At 55.7% G+C, this 20990-nt stretch overlaps 3 protein-coding genes and 1 long non-coding RNA gene across 5 annotated transcripts in view; 2 read left to right on the top strand and 2 right to left on the bottom strand.

Annotated features, from left to right (window-relative positions):
* The window catches only part of ADD1 (adducin 1), a 64424-nt gene extending 55359 nt beyond the window's left edge, over window positions 1-9065 (top strand). Inside the window, 3 exon segments of the mRNA XM_017863125.1 lie at window positions 4982-5080; window positions 7157-7369; window positions 7372-9065. Of these exon segments, the coding sequence (XP_017718614.1) occupies window positions 4982-5080; window positions 7157-7369; window positions 7372-7508 (449 nt within the window). The 3' untranslated portion in view covers window positions 7509-9065.
* Window positions 9066-9535: 470 nt separating this feature from the next.
* Window positions 9536-13535, bottom strand: SLC75A1 (solute carrier family 75 member 1). Of its 2 annotated transcripts, XM_017863127.1 has the most exons (13): window positions 13430-13535; window positions 12695-12890; window positions 12510-12606; window positions 12068-12171; window positions 11562-11720; window positions 11314-11475; window positions 11008-11116; window positions 10788-10899; window positions 10512-10620; window positions 10332-10422; window positions 10184-10231; window positions 10019-10108; window positions 9536-9921 (listed from the first exon to the last, which is right to left on the bottom strand). In XM_017863127.1, exons 2-13 carry the CDS (start codon window positions 12863-12865, stop codon window positions 9806-9808), a joined length of 1368 nt encoding a protein of 455 aa, XP_017718616.1. In that variant the 5' UTR covers window positions 12866-12890; window positions 13430-13535; the 3' UTR covers window positions 9536-9805. The 2 variants fall into 2 exon arrangements, with proteins under 2 accessions (XP_017718616.1, XP_017718617.1); XM_017863128.1 differs by lacking the exon at window positions 10184-10231.
* Window positions 13536-15650: 2115 nt separating this feature from the next.
* On the top strand, window positions 15651-16976 carry LOC108522741 (uncharacterized). Its single transcript, XR_001883590.1, has 2 exons — window positions 15651-15878; window positions 16001-16976. It is a non-coding gene; the product is annotated as an uncharacterized LOC108522741 (long non-coding RNA).
* NOP14 (NOP14 nucleolar protein) overlaps window positions 16916-20990 on the bottom strand; it is a 29744-nt gene continuing 25669 nt past the window's right edge. Inside the window, exons 15-18 of the mRNA XM_017863124.1 lie at window positions 20551-20698; window positions 18519-18637; window positions 18182-18337; window positions 16916-17926 (exon numbers count right to left, since the gene is read on the bottom strand). Of these exons, the coding sequence (XP_017718613.1) occupies window positions 17827-17926; window positions 18182-18337; window positions 18519-18637; window positions 20551-20698 (523 nt within the window). The 3' untranslated portion in view covers window positions 16916-17826. The remainder of the gene's footprint in view (window positions 17927-18181; window positions 18338-18518; window positions 18638-20550; window positions 20699-20990) is intronic.

The raw sequence follows: 20990 nt of genomic DNA, 5'->3' as shown, positions 1-20990 counted from the left end.
TTTTTTTTTTTTTTTTTTTGCTTTCCTTTTGCTTGGTAAATATTCTTCTATCCCTTTATTTTGAGCCTATGTGTGTCTTCACATGTGAGACGGGTCTCTTGAATATAGCACACTGATGGGTCTTGACCCTTTATCCAATTTGCCAGTCTGTGTCTTTTAATTCGGGCATTTAGCCCATTCACATATTCAGGTTAATATTGTTATGTGTGAATTTGGTCCTGTCATTATGATGCTAGCTGGTTATTTTGCCCATTAGTTGATGCAGTTTCTTCATAGTGTTGATGGTCTTTACAATTTGGTATACTTTTGCGGTGGGTGGAACTGGTTTTTGCTTTCCATATTTAGTGCTTGCTTCAGGAGCTCTTGTAAGGCAGGCCTGATGGTGACAAAATCTCTCAGCATTTGTTTGTCTGTAAAGGATTTTATTTCTCCTTCACTTATGAAGCTTAGTTTGGCTGGATATCAGATTCTGGGTTGAAAATTCTTTTAAAAATGTTGAATATTGGCCCCTACTGTCTTCTGGCTTGTAGGGTTTCTGCAGAGAGATCCACTGTTAGTCTGATGGACTTCCCTTTGTGGGTAACCTGACCTTTCTCTCTGACTGCCCTTAAAATTTTTTCCTTCATTTCAACCTTGGGTGAATCTGATGATTATGTGTCTTGGGGTTGCTCTTCTCGAGGAGTATCTTTGTGGTGGTCTCCCTGTTTCCTGAATTTGAATGTTGGCCTGTCTTGCTAGGTTGGGGAATTTCTCCTGGATAATATCCTGAAGAGTGTTTTCCAGCTTGGTTCCATTCTGCCTGTCATTTTCAGGCACCCCAATCAAACGTAGCTTTGATCTTTTCACATAGTCCTATATTTCTTGGAGGCTTTGTTCATTCCTTTTCATTCTTTATTCTTTAATCTTGTCTTTATACTTTATTTCATGAAGTTGATCTTCAATCTCTGATATCCTTTCTTCTGCTTGATTTATTCGGCTATTGTTACTTGTGTATGGTTCATGAAGTTCTCGTGCTGTGTTTTTCAGCTCCATCAGGTCATTTATGTTCTTCTCTAAAGTGTTATTCTACTTAGCAATTCCTCTAACCTTATTTCAAGGTTCTTAGCATCCTTGCATTGGGTTAGAACACACTCCTTTAGCTCAGAGGAGTTTGTTATTACCCATCTTCTGAAGCCTACTTCCGTCAATTCATCAAACTCATTCTCCATCCAGTTTTGTTCCCTTGCTGGCGAGGAGTTGTGATCCTTTGGAGGAGAAGAGGCGTTCTGGGTTTTGAAATTTTCAGCCTTTTTGTGCTGGTTTTTCCTTATCTTTGTGGATTTATCTATGTTTGATCTTTGATGTTGGTGACCTTCAGATGGCGTTTTCGTGCGAACGTCCTTTTTGTTGATGTTGATGCTATTCCTTTCTGTTAGTTTTCCTTCTATCAGCCCCTTCTCCTGCAGGTCTGCTGGAGTTTGCTGGAGGTGCACTCCAGACCCTGTTTGCCTGGGTATCACCAGCAGAGGCTGCAGAACAGCAAAGATTGCTGCCTGTCCCTTCTTCTGGAAGCTTCGTCCCAGAGGGGCACCGCCAGATGCCAGCCAGAGCTCTCCTGTATGAGGTGTTGTCTGTCGACCCCTGCTAGGAGGTGTCTCTTGAGGAGGCAGTGTCTGTCCCTTAGCAGAGCTTGAGCACTGTGCTGGGAGATCCGCTGTTCTCTTCAGAGCCAGCAGGCAGTAACTTAACTCTGCTGAAGCTGTGTCCACAGCTGCCCCTTCCCCCAGGTGCTCTGTCCCAGGGAGATGGGAGTTTTATCTATAAGTCCGTGACTGCTGCTGCTGCCTTTCTTTCAGAGATGCCCTGCCCAGAGAGGAGGAATCTAGAGAGGCAGTCTGGCTATAGTGGCTTTGAGAAGCTGCAGTGGGCTCTGCCCAGTTCAGATTTCCTGGCAGCTTTGTTTACACTGTGAGGGGAAAATGGCCTACTCAAGCCTCAGTAATGGTGGACGCCTCTCCGCCTACCAAGCTCCAGCATCCCAAGTGGACTTCAGACTGCTGTGCTGGCAGCAAGTATTTCAAGCCAGTGGATCTTAGCTTGCTGGGCTCCATGGGGGTGGGATCTGCTGTGCAAGACTACTTGGCTCCCTGACTTCAGCCCCCTTTCCAGGGGAGTGAAGGGTTCTGTCTTGCTGGCATTCCAGGCGCCACTGGGGTATTAAAAAAGAACTCCTGCAGCTAGCTCAGCATCTGCCCAAATGGGTGACCAGTTTTGTGCTTGAAACCCAGGGCCCTGGTGGTGTAGGCAGCCAAGGGAATTTCCTGGTCTGTGGATTGTGAAGACCGTGGGAAAAGCATAGTATCTGAGCCGGAATGCACCATTTCTCAAGGCACAGTCCCTCAAGGCTTCCCTTGGCTACAGGAGGGAGTTCCCTGACTCCTTGCACTTCCCGGGTAAGCAACACCCTACCCTGCTTCGGCTCGCCGTCTGTGGGCTGCACCCACGGTCTAACTAGTCCCAGTGAGATGAGCCAGGTACCTCAGTTGGAAGTGCAGAAATCACCCACCTTCTGGGTTGATCTCGCTGGGAGCTGCAGACTGGAGCTGTTCCTTTGGCCATGTTGACAGTTACCCCGACGTTTGTCTCTTTTACGAACACGGTATTTCTGTCTGTTGAAGCGTCACTGGGGAGAGACCTCCTTTACTTGGTTTGATTCTTAACACTCATTGTTGCTGAGCCATCGTGCTGGGCACGTGCCCAGTGCTGTCGTGCGTACATCTCATCTCATTCCCAAAGTAACCCTGCGAGATCCGTCATTTTTCCCCAGTTAGAGCAGAGGAATAGGGGACTCAGACAGGGTGGCTCCCAAGAACGAGGTTGTGCATGGCTGAGCCCTGATTTGGACAAAAGCGCATTGCCTTCCTCACTGAGTCTTTGATCACAGCAGTCAGCCCCGGCCTCTGTGCAGTGGGATGCTCTGAATGTCCTTGCGGTGCTTGTTTGTAGGGCTTGGGGTTTCTGACAGAAATTCTCTTTCTCCATAAACCTTGAGGGTCTCCTGTGCAGGTGTGGTCACAGGCCTGAGGGTGAACATGCTGACTGCCCTGGCATGTGCCCAGGTCCCGTCAGGAGTGGTGGGTGCAGCCTGCACTTCTCTTGGTAGCTCACTGACAAAGGCGGTCAAAGATGGGGCAGTCTTACAATGAGTAAAAATAAGCGGCTCAAGTTTCAGACCCTCATGGAGCAGGTGGTTTCAGATGTCAGGCTTTGAAAAGAAAATGTTGAGAACTAATGAGAGAAGCAGGTCTCCAATGCCTCTTCCTTGAGGGCTCGTGGGGATCAGCTGCTTTTCCTCCGAGCTCCCTGCTGCCAGCTCTCTTGTTCACTGGGCTCTAGGCAACCTTGGTGCTGGCACCAGGAAGAACCAGGGGCACAGGGCCCCCGCCAGCATCCTCAGGGCCATTAGCTTCAACTCAGGTTTTTACTGAAACCTCAATGTGCTGCTCAGTCCTCTGGGGTCAGCCTTGCTGGAGCCCCTCGGTGTGTGGGACTGACTGTTGCCCTCCTGGACTGTAGTCATCCTGGGAACTAGGCATTCCTCCTGAGAGGACCTCTTAACCGGTTTTTGTCTTGTTCTAGACCAGCCACTGCATTACGTAGTTGTTACTGAAATTTGAGTTGCTGAATTGTTTTTCAGTGTTACACTGCTATTTACTGTTCAGACCTTCACACACACCGGGCCCTGCTGCTGGTTCTCTCCCTCCAGTGAAGCTTTGAGCCATTGCTGTAATTACCTGCCTTAGAGCGAGAAGTAGAGGTGGTCAGCTTGAGCTGTGGGTCATGTGGCCTAATCCTAGTTTCTGTGCACACGTACACAGAGATGTGTCTGCCCTTTGGAGTCTCCTGGCATCTGAGTAACCGGGATTGTTTTTCAGTCAAACAAGATACCTGGAGTTCCCCCCTACCCGGTGTGAGGCTCCTTCAGCAGGGCTGTGATGGCAGCTGAGTGTGGATGGGGTCAGCTCTGGCCATGCTCTGTGATCACAGAGCTGTTAGCAGGAGAACCCACAGGAGGTCTGATCCGGCCCTTGGCGTGGGCTGAGGGGAGTGTGTGCCACAGGTAAAATGCAGGCTGACTGCCGGAGGTCAGCACCTTTTCCTGGTTGAGGCTGTATGCTCACTCAGATAGGTGGTGTGGCGGCCTTTTTATGGGCGCCTGGCTTCTGCAAGGTAGTGCCAACATGGTACTTGGGGAGGTGAGCCAGCTGTTAGGGTGGGAGCAGAGGCCCTGGGAGCTCAGAAGGGTAATGACAGCTGCTTGTTCAAAATACAGATCTGCTGATTCAAAGCTATTCATCTAAACTTCTGAAATACACACAGACATGGAAGGAGTTCTCATAGTGGTGATCCCTATTTTCCCTCAAACGAGAAGTAGACTTGGAATCCTTTTCTATATCCAGGATCCTAGTTCCTGCATTTTTTCCTCTGGTTCTTATTAGCATGTTTCACTTTATAAAATAAAAATATGCATTACAGTTGCCAAGTTGAAATTATTGGGATAAAATGCCCTACCACAGAATTAAAACCAAAATAATTGCTCATATGATGTCCCTTGAGGTGGTGAGTGGGATCAGGACCCTCCGCCACCTGCTTAGCAGGGAGAAGGCTGGGAGGGAGGGGCTGCCTACTCGCACAGGACAGCAGGGGACAGGCCAGGGCACACCATTTGAGTCCATCACAGAGCCAGCTCTGGCAGCTTCTCTTTGGAATAAGAATAGAAACGAATTTTGTATCTGAAGTTGTTTATGTTTCTCTGAAATTCACATCAGTCAACACCCGGGTCACAGCTTCCTTTATCCTCTCTTGGAGAGGAACAGGGAAAGGGTTGAGAGAGCCCTGCCTTCTCAGAGGGCGGCTGAGCAGGCTGCCCCATCTGCCATGGAGGCAGGTGAAGGCTCATGGCGTCCACAGCTCCTACCATATCCTTGTTGCTTCTCTGCAGAGAATCTGGACGAGGCTAGAGAACAGAAAGAAAAGAGTCCTCCAGACCAGCCTGCGGTCCCCCACCCACCTCCCAGCACTCCCATCAAGCTGGAGGAAGGTGAGCTCTGGGTGGCAGTGGCCACCGCTGTGGGAGGGTGCACGGCTCGTGCGCGCTGTGGCGGAATGTGGCGGGAGTTGTGTTAACACCAACAGAGAAGTGTGTGCTTGCATCAACGCCAAGATGTGACACCTCTTTTCTCCTATATTGGTTCTGTCCTGGGTAACTCCAGGCAAAACAGATTTGTATGTGAGCTGTGACCAAGTAGGAAGGCTGGCCTCGGGGGTCGGAACCCACCGTGGTTGCTGGTGTCCGCGTTGCCCATTGCTCGCCCACTCCTTGTGCCGTGTTGTCATGCAGATGCCACCTCCGGAGGTGCTCTCCGCTGTGTGGGCCACACGCCGGCTGCCTCTCAGCCACCGTGTGTCTGTGGTGTGTGATCCCGGGTGTCTGTCCCTCGGTCTCGTACATCCGTGTCTCTCGTGAAGCCCATGGCCCTGCCTTTCTTCTTCTGTAACCTGATGGCTGTGACTGAATGCATAGATTCTCTCCTTGTGCTTTTTTCTTCCTGTGGCTGCATCACAAGCAGGAGACGGATGCGCTAGAGAGTACCTGTTACCCTAGTAAGTACCGCGCTGCCTCCGCTCTCCACCGGTGCCCTGTGCTTTGCCTCATTCTCCTGCTTCTTTGTTGTTTATTAAGTTTTGTTTTCTGTTTATTTCAAATAAAAACAGAAGCCCCCCCTTTTTTGTACCCAGTCCCTTGGAGGCCTTCCTGGAAGTGGCTCAGTCACCTGAGCACTGTGCTGCCTTCAGCGGCAGCGGGTGCCTCCCTCAGGGCCTCTACGCACCTTGGTGCCACTGGAGCACTCTGGGCCTCAGAGGTTCTTACCTCCGGCCTTCGAGGGTCTCTTTGGATTGCTCGGTGGGAGGGTTTGACCACACTGGGTCAGATGTCAAGTGCAGCCTCGGTTCAGACAGGCTGGGGTTCTGCCACCTGCTGTGTGGGGTCGGATTGCCTTAGAGCTTTGCTGAAGCTGGTCCGAGGAAGGTGGGCAGAGGAGCGGGTATCGGGACCCTTATAAAGCCAGTGTGATGTTGGCTCAGAGGATGGCAGCTCTCCAGAGCGAGCGCCCTGGGGCAGCCTCTGTCCTAGCATCAGCCGCACCGTGCCCAGCAGAGCGGGCCCCACCTCCTCACAGAGAGCGGTGCCTGTGTGCCCACAGCCCTCTCCCGGCCCTCAAGAAGCCTGGCCTGGAATTAGCCTGGGGCAGCTGGCGGGGTGGGGGCGCTTCCAGCTTCCCAAAGGTAAAGCCTTGAGGGTTTGGGGCCTGGGCCTCCTGTGCTGCTCCTAACCACTCAGCTGACTCCCCTGGCCCTGATGTGTGGCTTGATTTTTAAACACTAAACAGCTTGTGGTGTCTAACCTGTCAGTTGCTGGTAACATTGTAGGCTGTTTACGAATGGAAAGGGCAAAGCGGGTGCCGGTAAGTGTGGAAGGAAGGCGCCCCCAGGCCGTGACCTGAGGGCCGATTGCCCCTTCACAGAGGGCCACTCCTGATGCTGGTCGGGAGTTTTTTGCCCCGCTCCTTGCCTTAAAGGCCGTCTTTTTCCTTTTAATTAACTTCCATCCTAAACGGCTTTGTTCTTTTGGATGTTGACATCACACGTGCTGTGGGAGTTATGCACAATTTTCTACTGGCTGTTTTGGGGGAGACCAGGTGTTGTAGACCCAAATTTAGACTTCATTTCACGACTATGAATACATGCCCTTAGGGTGACAGGGCAGACTTCTCTTCACATAATGAAAGCGGGACGTCGCTCCTTTAGCTGTCCTCAGCTTGTGCTGCCGTCTGTCTTTCCGGTGGGGGGACCCACGCCTGGGGCGGAGTCTGGTGTTGTCAGCACACTGCCCACAAGAAGGAGCTAGAAACTACCCAAAACCAAGTCTGTGTTTTGTGATTCTAGCTCCGTCCAGCCATACAGTAGAGTAGACCATATTTTAAGTTTCTTGTCTTGGTAAAAATCCATAGAGTCAAATAAAATAGCAGTTTCCTGTGTGGGGTGCCCCCATCTCAAGCTGCCCTTTGAGATCTGGGCAAGAACCCTTAACCCCGTCTCTCACCTCACCCACTAGACCTTGTGCCGGGGCCAGCTACTGCAGATGACAGTGATGCCGCCACCTTTAAGCCAACTCTCCCCGATCTGTCCCCTGATGAGCCTTCAGAAGCACTCGGCTTCCCTATGTTAGAGAAGGAGGAGGAAGCCCAGAGACCCCCAAGCCCCACTGAGGCCCCTACTGAGGCCAACCCCGAGCCAGCCCCAGACCCAGCCCCGGTGGCTGAAGAGGCTGCCCCTCAGCTGCCGAGGAGGGGGCTGCCGCGGACCCTGGCAGCGATGGGTCTCCAGGCAAGTCCCCGTCCAAAAAGAAGAAGAAGTTCCGTACCCCGTCCTTTCTGAAGAAGAGCAAGAAGAAGAGTGACTCCTGAAGGCCCTGCGCTAACACTGTCCTGTCCGGAGCGACCCTGGCTCTGCCAGAGTCCCCGACTGCGTCTGTGCCCTGTCCTTGTATAATGGAATGCAAAAAGCCAAGCCCTCCACCTAGCTAGGGGTCCCCTCACGTGAGCAGCCCTGTGTAGCCCTGGGCTGACCCAGCGTGTGTGCAGCAGCCCCACCCTGCCTCTTGTCCTCTCAGCCTCAGCTTCTGGGGGAGATGTGCTCTCCCCACAGAGGGGAGGCACTAAGTCATGGTCCTAGCTGGAAGGTACTGGAGGCTTCTGCAGCTTTGGCCGCAGGTGTCACCCTCCTGAGCCTTACCTTTCCTGCCATCCTTCCTGTTGTGAAATCAGCACATTCTGTTTCTGCTCAGCTTCCCCTCCACCCTAAGGTCTCAGGTGATGGACTCAGACTCCTGGTTCCATGTGGCATTCTCTCTGCTCAGTGATCTCACTTAAATCTATATACAAAGCCTTGGTCCTGTGAAAACACTCGTGTGCCCACCAGCGGCCTTGAAGAAGAGGCAGGTCTGGGCCAGACGCTGGGCAGGAAACGCCAGCGGCAGATGGGCCTGTGTGCACTCAACGCGATGCTCTGCATGTCTGACCGATGTTCCCTCGACCACAACCAGATTCAGGAGCTCAGTTTTTTCACTTGGGACTCTGGATTCCTGTCATAGGGAAGGTGTATCAGGAGGGGAAGAGTCCTTTCTAGAATTTTCTTTGAGTAGGTTTACAATTTAGCTTATATTTTTTGACTGTGAACGTGAACAGGCTTTTTGCTTTTTTCTTTCCAGACCCCATAGTAGAGCACTTTTCACTTACTTGGGGGAGGTTTCAGGGGATCTGTTCTCACCGTTAACTCAGCCAGAAAGATATCCTACTTGTGATAAAGGTAACTCGAGGTGGAGAGCAGCCCCGGGGCCCCTCGACATGGCCGTCAGTGAGGGAGCCTGAGACATGCGCTCCTTGGCTAATACTGTTGTTTTCACTTCCCTGGAAGAGGCTGGAAAAGGGCTCAGAGCTGCTGAGCAGGAACTGGAGGGTGACCCATTTCAGGAGCTGCCTGGTACCCGCCTGACTAGGTGCAGGCAAGCTTGTGTGGGTCCAACAGGCCCCTGATAGAGCTGGTGCCAGATGTGGGCTCAGATCCTGGGCACGATGGGCCGAGCCACCTCGGATCCCACTGATTGGACGGCCGAGCGAGAACCAGGCTGCTGCATGGCACTGACGGCCGCTTTGAGCTTCCTCTGAGCCGCAGGGCCTGCTACGCAGGCAAGCGTGCTGCCTCTCTTCTGTGTCGTTTTGTTGCCAAGGCAGAATGAAAAGTCCTTAACCGTGGACTCTTCCTTTATTCCCTTTTATTCCTTCTTTACCCCACATATGCAATGACTTAATTTTCACTTTTGTAGTTTAATCCTTTGTATTACAACATGAAATATAGTTGCATATATGGACACCGACTTGGGAGGACAGGTCCTGAGTGTCCTTTCTCCAGTGTAACATGTTTTACTCACAAATAAAATTCTTTCAGCAATTTCTTTGTCTAAATTTGGGAAGCAGTTTTATATTTTAATTTTTTTGTTCCCAAGTTTGTGTGCCGAAAGGAGACCTCCAAATGTTCATGTCCTGGTAAAACGTCATCTGCAGCCATGGGCGCGGGAGGACGTTCCACCTGGCACTCCTGCTGTCCCTCCCCACGGGAACTCAGGGCGTCCAGGGAGCTGCTGGCCTGTCCTTGTCCCCACGGTCCCAGTCTCACCGTCACTGTGTGCTCATGTCTGATGGGGAGGGCGCTGTCCAGGGGATACCCTGCCAGGGTGCCAGGCACACTGCCAGATACCACCTGGCCAGGGCTGACCCCAGCCTTGGAGGGGCCTGAGTCCCCAGGCTGCCACTGCAGAGGGGGAAACTGAGGGTCTTGAAGACCCTTGGACCCTTCTGGTCAGTGGAACCATTCATTCAGCTCTAGCTGCCTCTCCTGGTGTGGGTAGAGGCCTGGCTATGTATGGAGAAAGGCATTTGGTATAAAACAGGTGCTTTATTTCATCATCAGAAACCTGGTGCATAGTTTAGAAAACAAACAGAAACCCTGACAGCCTTGGAGTGCTGCCGCTTGGCGTCATTAATAGGAATGAGTCTGGAGGAGCTGCCTGGGCTTCCTGCTGGGGGGCCGGCTCCCACCCACAGGGTCTCCCTGGACTGGGAAGGAGGGGGGTTAGGCAGTGGGCAGGGCTCTGACCCAGGCTCCCACTCCGCCTAGTGCCCACAGCCTGGGCACAGTGGCTCAGCTACTCAGCCTTGAGCGTCTGTGCCGAATAATTCAGCTTCTGCAGGAGGAGGAAGGGGAGCAAAAAGAGCCCGGACCACGTGGTGAAGCAGGCCTGGGCCCCAGCCAGCCAGTACACTGCGGAGAGATGGCAGCGTCACCCAGGCTCCGAGGGGGCTGGCACTGGGGAGGTGAGAGCAGGTGCCCGGCCCCCAGCACTATCCCGCGCCCTCACCTGAAGCAGCCACCAGGGGCCCCGCGGCCCTGGCCAGAGCACCTAGGCTGCGCAGTGTACCCATGACCGTGCCCTTCTGCCCTGGTGAGCCTGTGGGGAGAGGCGTAGTCAGGGGCCACTGCCCTTCTCCGGCTCAGGTGGCTTTGGCTGAGGGAAGGGTCTTACCATAGCCAGCGACCATGGAGGACAGGCAGGGCACCACAACAGCGGCGGCTGGTGGGGGACATTGAGGAGGCTCCCATCAGCCCAGGGGAGGGCGCATCACCCAGCCCCTGCTACCTATCGGATCCCCTGCCAGGGCAGGGCCACTCACCAAAGGAGTACAGCAGCAGCCCCAGGCCCAGCATGGGCAGAGAATGGCCCCAGCCGATGAGGAGGAAGGCAGGCACCAGCAGTAGGAGGGCCTGCAGGTGGGCACGGCAGCCTCAGCACAGCCTGTGCCCCACACGGCTCAGGGGACTGCCTGCCACCCGCTTCGGAAGGACCCCCCTACCCGCTTCACGGCAGCAACTTCCCCGCCAGGGCGGATCCGCCGGGCATAGGCACCCTGGATGGTGGCCATGGTGAGGCCGATGAGGAAAAACATCTTCCCCTGCTGCAGGCTGGGAGCAGGCGCGTTAGTGCAGGGTCACCCCGGGGCAGGGTCACCCAGGGCAGGGCCAGGGCGAGAGTGGCTGCCAAGGCTTCCTGGGGATGGGGGTTGGGAGGGGTCATCCCTGAAGCAGGGGCGTTCAGGGGGACAGCAGGCTGTCCCCAGATGAGGATCCACCTGCTGAACTGGAAGCGCTGGTGTGTGAGGAAGCTCAGCGTGTACTCCAGGCCCGAGAACAGGAAGAGGTAGAGGAAGTAGACGAGGCCCAGGCGGCGCAGGCTGCTGAGCCCTGGGGAGAGGTGGAGGGCGCTGAGAAGGCGACCACAGCAGGGAAGGGCTCCGCCTGGGGATGCGCAAGGGAGAGCAGGCTCCACACTTGGGTGGGTCGAGTCCTTACTGTCTCCAGTGGGTGGGTCCTGGCCACGAGCGACGGCTGAGAAGCGCAGCAGGGCCAGGGGGCTGAGCAGATCGGCCGCATCACGGAGCCCCGGGGAGACCGACGGCGCCTGTGGGGACGGGATTGGAGAGCCTGCAGGAGCAGCTGCTGGCCAGGCAACCCACGGACTGTGGCCTCAAGAGCCCCAACACCAAGAGGGCAGCCCAGCCTCTCTGGCACCTGGGGCTGGCACACAGGGGCATTTTACAGCACTACGGAACCAAGCCCCCAGCCCCTGGGCCTGTGGGTCCTGGACCGCAGCCCTACCCGTTTCTCCAGCGGCAGCGTCTCTGGCAGGAAGCAGAAGATGAACAGCAGGTCGGAGGCTGCGAAGAGCAGGGCAAACCAGGGTGCCATTTCCAGGGGCAGGGAGGCTCCAAGCATAGGGCCCAGGGTGAAGCCCAGTGAGAAGGCCACCCCAATGACCGCCTAGAGAAAAGGCCACCTGAGCTGCACAGGGAGACCCAGGCCAGAAGTCCACACCCGGACCCCAAAGGCCCAGCCCGTGCACTTACCATGCCTTGGCTGCGGGCCAGAGGCGAGCCCAGGTCAGCAACGATGGCCGTGGAGAGGCTGACGTTCCCTTTGCTGATGCCCCCAATCAGCCTGGAGGCCAGGAAGGCCGCAAAGCTCCGAGAGGTGGCCCAGACTGCATATGAGGTGGCCACACCCATCTGCCCAGGGGCAGGGGCCAAGGGGCAGGGGCGGTCACTTAAGGCCAGGAGTGGCTCAGAGTAGGGCTTGGTAACCCAGGCAACACCCCTCAACCCTGCCCTATTTTGAAGCATCTGAGGGCCACTGTGTTCTCAATGCCTCCCTAGGGGTCAGGAGCAGCTCCTCGAAAGCCTGGCTTTGCAACAGGAGCCACTGGTCCCCCAGAGAACCCCCTCCAGGATGCGATGAGGGCCAACAAGTGGCCATGAGTGGCCCACAGCCACGTCCCTCCCCCCACCTAACCCCATGGGGCTACTGGCTGGGTGGGAGGAGGCTTCCCCAAGGGCACCCAGCCCCAGGGACATACCAGGCACAACAGCATCACCGGGCGCCTCCCCAAGCAGTCAGAGGTGGCCCCAGTGAGTGGCGCACACAGAAACTGCAGGACAGAGAAGGCTGAGCCAATGAGACCTGAGAGACAGATATCACCATCATGGGGCTGTGGTCTCGGCCATCAAGGCCAATGTCCAGCCCCATCCTGAGGGTCCAGTCATGCTGGGCCCTACACTCACAGGCCATGGCCCTTGAGCCGAGGAGGCCCCAATGGAGAGATGAGAAAGGTGACAAACCTGACACGCAGAGGCAAAGGACCATGCCCAGGAGCCAGGACGTGTGGGCAAGGGCACCAGATTGATGCCAGCCCAGAGTGGGAAGGGAAGGACTGACAATTGGGGAGGGGCCTGGGCTGGACCATGTCCACCAAAGATAGGACCGTAGAGAGCCCGCCAGGGGCACAGAGCCAGCCATACCTCCGAACAGGACACTGTTGTACCTCTTCTCCACTGGCATCCCGATGGCGCTGGCAAACCAGTTCACCCCACCCTGCCAGGAGCCATAGAGGGGGTCCTAGGGGATGAGGAGGCACGATCAGGGCTGGGGAGGTCCGATGGGCCTGGGGGGCGGGGGGCACTGTGATCGCAGGGCAAGGACTCACGTGGGCACGGTCGTGGCTCTCCAACAGCCCGGGCAGCAGGGGCAGCAGCAGCGTGAAGGCCAGGAGGTCCAGCAGGAGGCCAAGGAAGACAACGGTGACCACGCGGCGCTCTGGTGGCTGCTGGTGGATGGGTGGGCGCGGGGTGCAGCCTCCACCCCCTCCCTGTCCCATGGTGGGCTGCTCTGACCTGGCCTGGCTGGGGTGGGGCGGGTCGGGTGAGCGGGGAAAACGGGTCCTCCAGGGCCTGCCATACCCCCACACCCGACAGCTGGCCAGCACCCTAAAGGGGCTGATGGCAGAGGCTCCGGCCTACAGACGCAGGGGCCATTGTGGCCTGCGCGATGCCCCCGCCCCGACCCAGGCATCAGGAAACGCAGGCTTCGGGGCTTGCACAAGAAATCGTAGCCACAAAGGCAACGGTCCCCAGGGACCGGGGTGAGCACATCGTGAGCCCGGCCCCACCTCGCCCCACGGCCGCGCCTCCCACGCCCTCGTAACAGAGCGAGAGAGGAAACTTGAGGCCGCGGGGCACCCGGACCCCAACCCCAACCCGCGCGCCGAGATCCCGGACCCTGGTCCGGACTCGGCCTCCCTGGCGGGGGCCATGGCATACACACCGGACGCGGGAGCACCCTCAACCCCGCGCGCCTCCCACCCCCCACACCCGCGCGCCCCAACTCCCACCCGCGCGCCCCTACCGCCCCCACCCGCGCGCCCCCCGGTCCCGCCCCGCACCTGCCGCGGCTGCGCGCTCGGGACAGACAGTCGCAAGGACGCGGAACACGCCGCCAGGGGCGGGACGGCCACGCCCGGTCACGCCGAGCCCCGGAAGTGACGAACATCTCGGTACGTTGTCTTCCGGCCGGAGGCCGCGTTCTCGCCAGTCCTGCGGCTCACTGCTCGACCGTGGGTTAGCAGCACCCTGACCGGAGCGGAGGAGCTGTGCCCCCGCGTAACCCGGAGGCCGAGACTCCCGGCCTGGCCTCTCTGGACCCACGACACCTGCCCCGCGGAGCGGACCCATGGGCCTGAGGTGTGTGTGCGGGGCCTCAGGCGAGCGTCGGCGCAGCCTGTCCCCCAGCCTCTGCGCCGTACGGGCCTGGCCCTCCCCGTGGAAGGACCGCGGGCTTCGGGACCCCACGCCGGCGGGCTGACTCCTGCCACGCACAGCGGTGGTCGCAGGCCTGGGGCAGCAGCACAGCCATTCTACTCGGGGTGCGTGAGCCGACCCCGCTGTCTCTGTGCAGCTACTTTTGCTGCGTTTGGTGCAGAGCCTAAAGTCCCAGGCAGGCGGCTGAGGGGGAAAGATGGTGTGAATTGGGTGGGCAGAGACAACTGAAAGCCACAGGACCCGGTTGGCACCTTTTTGGCCGCCTGGGCCTGCAACCCCGTTCCCTGGGTCACGGAGGAGCTGGCGCTCTTGCCGGGCGCAGAAGCACCTGACCCAGCGCTGGAGGAAACGGCCCCCCTGGGCAGGAGGAGCTTTAGACAGGAGAAGCCTTGGGCCTGACTGCTGCCCGTGCCCCTGCCCCGGGGCCAGCACACTCAAGGAACTGCGCCAACGCCCGGCCTACAGCCAGCTCCCACCTCCCCTCCCACCTTCTAAAATACGTGCGGATCTCTTGTGGCAGACCCCAACCAGATACACATGGGGAAAGGAATCAGGTGGCACACGCACTGCCTTTACTCCACCCAGAACTTCCAATTGTGGGTAAGAACAAAGCCCCACCTCTGCCTAACAGATGCGTTTTCCACCTGCAGTCAAAAAGACAACCTGTTACTAGCTTTTTCCCCAGAGGACAGGCATCCCTATGAAACTGCCATTGCAGGCCGGGCGCGGTGGCTCAAGCCTGTAATCCCAGCACTTTGGGAGGCCGAGGCGGGCGGATCACAAGGTCAGGAGATCAAGACCATCCTGGCTAACACGGTGAAACCCCGTCTCTACTAAAAAATACAAAAAGCTAGCCGGGCGAGGTGGCTGGTGCCTGTAGTCCCAGCTACTCGGGAGGCTGAGGCAGGAGAATGGCGTGAACCCGGGAGGCGGAGCTTGCAGTGAGCTGAGATCTGGCCACTGCACTCCAGCCTGGGCGACAGAGCGAGACTCTGTCTCAAAAAAAAAAAAAAAAAAAAAAAAAAAAGAAACTGCCATTGCAAACTTGTAACAGTGAAAGAGAGAACCAGCTCCATCTTCTAACCTCCATGCTCTCCGTTTATTCCTGGGCGTAGGCTCAACTTTGGGAGGAACTTAGTTTAAAACAAAAATAATAGCCCTTTCCCAAAAGACACCTTTCCTGGGGACTAGACTGCTTTTGTGGGACTAAAAGATTAGCCCCAAGATTAGAAACTATGGTTGAGGAGTCATGCAGCTGGAGGCTACAGGATTCTGACCCTCCCCAAACTGCTCCTGGCTAGAACATCACTCTTGCAAAGCCTCAGATCAGTACTTGATGGATCAGCTGGCACCACCCAGGCTTATCTGATCTCGTGGCACCCAGGAACTGACTCAGTGCAAGAGAACAGCTTCGACTCCCTGTGATTTCATCTCTGACCCGACCAATCAGTACCCCTGACTCACTGGCTGCCCCCACCCACCAACTTATCTTTAAAAACTCCAATCCCCAAATGCTCAGGGAGACTGAGTAATAAAACTGCGGTCTCCTGCACAGCTAGCTCTGTGTGAATTACTTCTTCTCTATTGCAAATGCCCTTTCTTGATAAATTGGCTGTCTAGGTAAGAGGGAAAGTGAACCCATTGGGTAGTTGACACTTTATCCACCCTTCCAGCTGGATCACGCGCCCTCTTCGATGACGTGACACAGCTAGGGCGTATGAGCTTGCTGCCGGCACCTTCTGTCCTGGATTGGATAGCAAGGCTTCAAGGGAGAGCCAGGTGCCTGGTCTGGTCCCGCATTTTTTTCTGCCCTGTTTTCTTTTCCTCTTTGCTTCGACAGTTGGGCCAGGGGCCTGAGTGCAAGGGCTTGGCTTGGTGAATTCAAGTGGCAGTAGCTGTGGCAGAGAAAATTTGTAGGTGGGAGAAACCCTGCAGCCGTTGATAACAGCATCCTGGGCCTATACGGTGACAAGACAGCCAGCCTAGTTGGTGGATGTGACAACCCCAGACCCTTCTAGATTTGTGGATCCTTGCACCTGCCAGACATGTCTCGGAGCCATCAGGGGAGGCTGGGTAAGATACATGCCCGTCAGGACGTGAGCCTCATCTTTAAGCTGCTGGCTTCAGCCCAGCTGCCACCAGCGCTGTCTCTAGCCCGACTGCCACCAGTGCTGTCTCTGTCTTCCACTTTGCAGGGGGAGACTGGCTCATTCTGAGCTCCAGGCCTACCAGGCAGCCCAACCACAGCAGTCACTGCCTCTCACACTGAGGATGGCTCATGCTGTGCTCCAGCCGTGGCCTCAACACCTCCCAACAAGAACAAAGCCAGACTCATTCTCCGCAGCACCTTCTTCCTTGCCTAAAGATCCCACACCTCGTTAGAAGCCGGAACTGGGTCCTTGTCACCTTCCTCACTTCCCCAGTCCTGGTCTGGTTAAATCTCACCATGGTCACTCTGGCTAGACGTGTGACCTCCACGATGCTTCATGCACATACTAGGGCAGCCTGGGCAGGGCTGGTCAGTGTGATCTCATGTGGCATGAACTTGACCCTGGGCTGCTTTCCTGGGCTACCTGCCCTGGCTTGTAGCCCAGCAGTGGCTCCATAGTCCACTGGGGAATGCCTCCGCCTGTAAGATGGCATACCATATTGGTACAGGGAAACTCTCACTTCAGCACCTCCCTCCACAAGGTAGTAGGTCCAACAAACCATGCACCGTGAGGTGGCTGTGGCATTCAGGATGTGGCTCCATGGCCAGCTTGTCAAGTTCAAGGGGGGTCATTACTCCTTACAGCTCACAGCCCCTCCTGGGTCCAGTAAACCTGAGGGCCGACTTCTTTCTTGGTTAGTGCAGGGTAAAAGCACTTTAAAAAGCTGTCTCATCCATAACATGCACATCTGATTCTCACCTGAAACTGTATCGCAGGTTGGCACAGATGCAACCCAGTCTTCTCCCACCTCCCACAGTGCAGCGTACTGAACGGAAGACCCCAGCACCCAAAAGCATCCACTGAAGGACGTAAGCAGGGCAAGGCCAACTGTGGCTGTTCCAGCAAGGGGACTGTGGGTGACGTTTCCCTTCTCTGATTTCTAAGCTATTTGCAAACTTGTTTCATTTATAATAGAAAATATAATTTGCGTAACAGTCTAAATTCTACACATGAAGGCAAATGTCCATGGTTGACAGAAATTACACTGGCCAGAATCCCCAGTGCCAACCCTGGCAGCACGAACTAAGGGTTGTCCAGATGCAGTGAACCAGTCGCAGCTGACATCACGCAGACCATTCCCAATCCCAGAGGTGCATTTCAGAATTCATTTTATTTCATCAGATGTTTTAACGGGAACAAGATTGCAGGGGGTGGGGGGTGGTTGGAGGTTGGAATCACACCAACATTACAGCATTACTACTTTAACAAAAATTACTTTTTTGGCTGGGTGCTGTGGCTCACATCTGTAATCCCAGGACTTTGGGGCGCCAAGGCGGGTGGATCACCTGAGGCTGGGAGTTCATGACCAGCCTGACCAACATGGAGAAACCCCGTCTCTACTAAAAATACAAAATTAGCTGGGCGTGGTGGCGCATGCCTATAATCCCAGCTACTGGGGAGGCTGAAGCCGGAGAATCACTGGAACCTAGAAGGTGGAGGTTGTGCCACTGCACTCCAGCCTGGGCAACAAGAGCAAAATTCCTGTCTCAAAAAAAAAATTTTTTTTTTTTAAGCGACAGGGTCTTGCACAGTTGCCAAGGCTGGAGTGCAGTGGCTTGATCACGACTCACTGTAGCCTTGGACTCAGCTCAAGCAGTCCTGCTTCAGCCTCCTGAGTAGCTGGAACTACAGGTACGTGCCACCACACTTGGCTAATTTAAAAAAATTTTTTTGTAGAGACAGGGTCCTCCCCCTGGCTGGTCTTGAACTCCTGAGCTGAAGCAATCCTTCTGCCTTGGCCTCCCAGAGGGCTAGAATTGCAGATGTGAGGTAATGTCCAGTACTTCCTTGCCTAATTTATAAAATGTGATTTATTTTTTGAACTTTTTCCTCTTCAGAGCCTTCCATTCACCTTCCTGTGTGGCCAGGCTGTTAAAAAGCTGCTTTACTTTCCCTCTTCTTTCTGCATCCCTAAAAGAAACAAAAGGCAAATGCCCATTTTTGGATTAGTTCTTGGAGAGCGTCTTGCCCTCTCTCCCCCACATCAGAACATTAGCCACTGTGGCCACGTTCAGCTCAAACAGAGAGGAAGCGAACCTGCCTGGCTCCAGCCCCTAGCCAGAGCCAAGGCTGTGCGATGCCAGGTGCTCGGTGCTCTGCCCAGGGCCACATAGCACCAAAGCTGAGTCACATCACAATCGTGTCACACACACACGTCCCCCTCACCGTTCCATTATTTCTGAGAGTTGCATCCTCGCCAGGAACTGATTGTCCTTGCGGATTTCTCGAACAGCCCCTTTAAATTCTCGCTTGTGTTTGTGGATCAGCCTCTTCCTTTCCTGTTCCTCCTTACTACTGCCTTGTTTTCTTCCAAACTCGAGGCTATAATCAGAAAGCCAGTTAAGGAAGAAAGAATCTGTCCCCACCTCTCGGCCAGAGCCTGCTCGGGAGTGTGGCTTTGCTCCGTAGTCATCTGCTCAACTGCAGAACTGGCAGACACCCCCCGTCAGCTCCCACTGAGCCCACAGTCCCAGCTCCCTAGGGAGATGCTGCCAACACCCACACTTTGACCAGCCGGGGCGTGAACAGCTTCAGTGGGACAGGCTTGCTCTTCTCACAGGTCAGCGGCCGGCAGAGATGCTTCTGGCTTTCTATTTCGGTCAGTGTGCTCTGACACAGCTCCTGAAAAACACGCAATCCCCGACGCCGCCATGACTCGCCTGCTGCGACCTGAGCTTCATGCACAGGCTCTGCGGCGTCCAGGCAGCTGAGGACGGTACTGCGAGCTCCCCGCAGCAGGACGGTGCCCTGCTGTGTGCCCACCGGTGGAGGGGAAGCCAAGGCTGTGGCTGCTCAAGGTCTGGCACAGCCAAAACAAAAGTAAAGCTACTCTCTTCCTGAAGAGGGAGGGCCTGTGTGCTGGCCCCTGAGAGCACTCTGAAAGGAGGGGACTTGGAGGCCATGATAGTCTGTGCTCCTCACAGCCAGAAACGTCAGCAGAACCCCTTTCCCAGACAAACTTGGCACCAAAGGTCATGAGCCACTTGCTTCATGAGAAGGCTCACAGGAGAACCCCCTTCTGCCACGGGGGGCTGCGTGCACGCTAGAACCCAGGCGTGCAGACTGACGCTGGGTGCCAGGCGGGGCAGGGTTTCTACCAGTCTTGGCAATTTGACCTTATTTTCAAGCCAAGAGAACCAACAGATAGGTAAGGCCCACTTTCACCAAGACCTTGGCTTCCAGAAGAGTTGGCTAGTGGCTTCTGAGCAGTTCACTGACGTTGGTCCTACCCGCTTTCTCTTGCACAGGTGTGTCCTGGAACCCTGGCTGCCTGTACCCACAGACACAGCCACTCCTGGGCCCATCTGGATATAACCTTTGACTGCCTGAATGCCACGTCTCCATGGAGACAAAACTCAAGGGCCTGACTGGCTCAGTCTACGAAGACCACAAGGCCTGTTGTGCCCCTCGGCCAGGCCAACCCAGTTTTTTAAATGAAAGGCACAACCCACGGCCACATCAGCAGAAAGTGGGTACAGGATAAGGGGCAGAGCTAATGTCTCCTCCTCATCAGCCTTTTTTGACTAGGCGATGGGAGTCTGTGATAGCTGGCTTGTCTGCTCTATGCTCCAGGGACCTGGCCAGGAATGGGTCGAGTTGCTGTCCTCATGGAACTCTCATCCTAGTGGGGCAGAGACAAGGATGGTGTAACGTGCCTGGGGGTCAGTACCACAGACAAGACACAGGGAGCGTGGCACAGTGTGGGTCAGGGAAGGCCTGGCTTCCCAAGGGCATTGGTGTGAGCAGCACAGCTGTGAGGAGTTCCAGGTAAAGAGAACAACTCCCGAGACGGAGCCAGGCCTGCGAGGAGGCCGGAGCGCATGAGGGAAGGGCACGAGGCAAGGCTGCCAGGGCTGTGCTAGTGGTGCGGGGCACCCCTGTGGGGGCAGCTGTGGACATGGCATTGATGCCTTCGGCTCTAGCAGCATCCTGCGCTGGTGCGGGCTGAGGGGCGGGGTTGGGGCAGGATGAAAGGCACAAGCCACAGCCATGTCAAGCAGGAAGTGGGTACAGCCTGTCAGGGTCACAGTGAAAGAGAGGGAGGCGGATAGGCTGTAAGTGAATTTGGAGCAGCCCGTAGAGGACAGGATGTGCCCAGGATCAAAGACTCATTCTTGGGTCCACCTGAGACTGTCCACCGGGGCCTCCTGTCACCTTGTGCAGGATGGTAAGACCATCCTCAGAAAACCCATTGGGACTACAGAGCGCGGTTCAGAGCTGACTGTCCAGGACTAGCAGGGGCTGACCCCTGGGCGTTGGTGCACCCTCCGTGCGGCCTCCTGGAGTTGGCACACAAGGCAATAGTTCCCAGCTACCGCTTGAGATGCAGCATCTGCTTTACTCCAGCCCAGCACTGCTCACTGTCACTGCCCACTTTTAGGATTTTACTTTCCTTTCATGTTTGTGATTTTGCAGATGGTGTTGACTTAGAGCTGCAGCCTCAAATGACCAAATGCCACCATGCCACAGCTTGGCCCCAGCTCAGGGACATGTCTGAGCCCAGGTAAAGCACCCAAGTGGCCAGGAAGCCTCACCTGGAGCTCCTGGGGGTGGCTGCAGTCCACCAGGTGATCTGTGAGGAGGGCTTGGAGAGGCCCCATGATGGCGTGGAAGGATGGCAGGGACCCGTACATGAGCACACAGCGCTTCAGCAGGGCCAGGCCCACAGCCAGGCAGGACAGTCTGTGAGGGCAGGAGGCAAGAAGAGGTCCAACTTGTTCTATTTGTCACTGACAAAACCAATAACGTGGCACACATGAACTTCCCCACTTCCACTAGGCTGAAAAATTCAATGTGGTCACCTTAGCTGGCCAGGGTTGGGCCCATACACCCATGGGCAAGGTAGGCTCAGTGTCAGGCCTAATGCAGGAGGGAAGGCTGTGGGAAACGCAGCACCAGCTGGGATGGGGTGGCTCTATTTTTGGCTCCAAATTATAATTTGTGAAATCAAACAAATGTATTTTGAAAATGAAAA

The sequence above is a fragment of the Rhinopithecus bieti genome, unplaced genomic scaffold (genome assembly GCF_001698545.2).
Source record: "Rhinopithecus bieti isolate Rb0 unplaced genomic scaffold, ASM169854v2 scaffold_68244, whole genome shotgun sequence".
Lineage (NCBI taxonomy): Eukaryota > Metazoa > Chordata > Mammalia > Primates > Cercopithecidae > Rhinopithecus > Rhinopithecus bieti.
Note: the sequence above shows the minus strand (reverse complement) of the source record. Positions and strands in the feature narration are given on the sequence as shown.

Excerpts from the sequence above, each read along its gene's own strand:
- SLC75A1 (XM_017863127.1), bottom strand. The coding sequence starts at position 12,865 with ATGGGACAGGGAGGGGGTGGAGGCTGCACCCCGCGCCCACCCATCCAC. Across the intron at positions 11,476-11,561 it reads TGGCCCGCAGCCAAGGCATG|GCGGTCATTGGGGTGGCCTT; the intron begins GTAAGTGCACGG and ends CCTTTTCTCTAG. Across the intron at positions 11,117-11,313 it reads CGCTGCCGCTGGAGAAACGG|GCGCCGTCGGTCTCCCCGGG; the intron begins GTAGGGCTGCGG and ends CCGTCCCCACAG.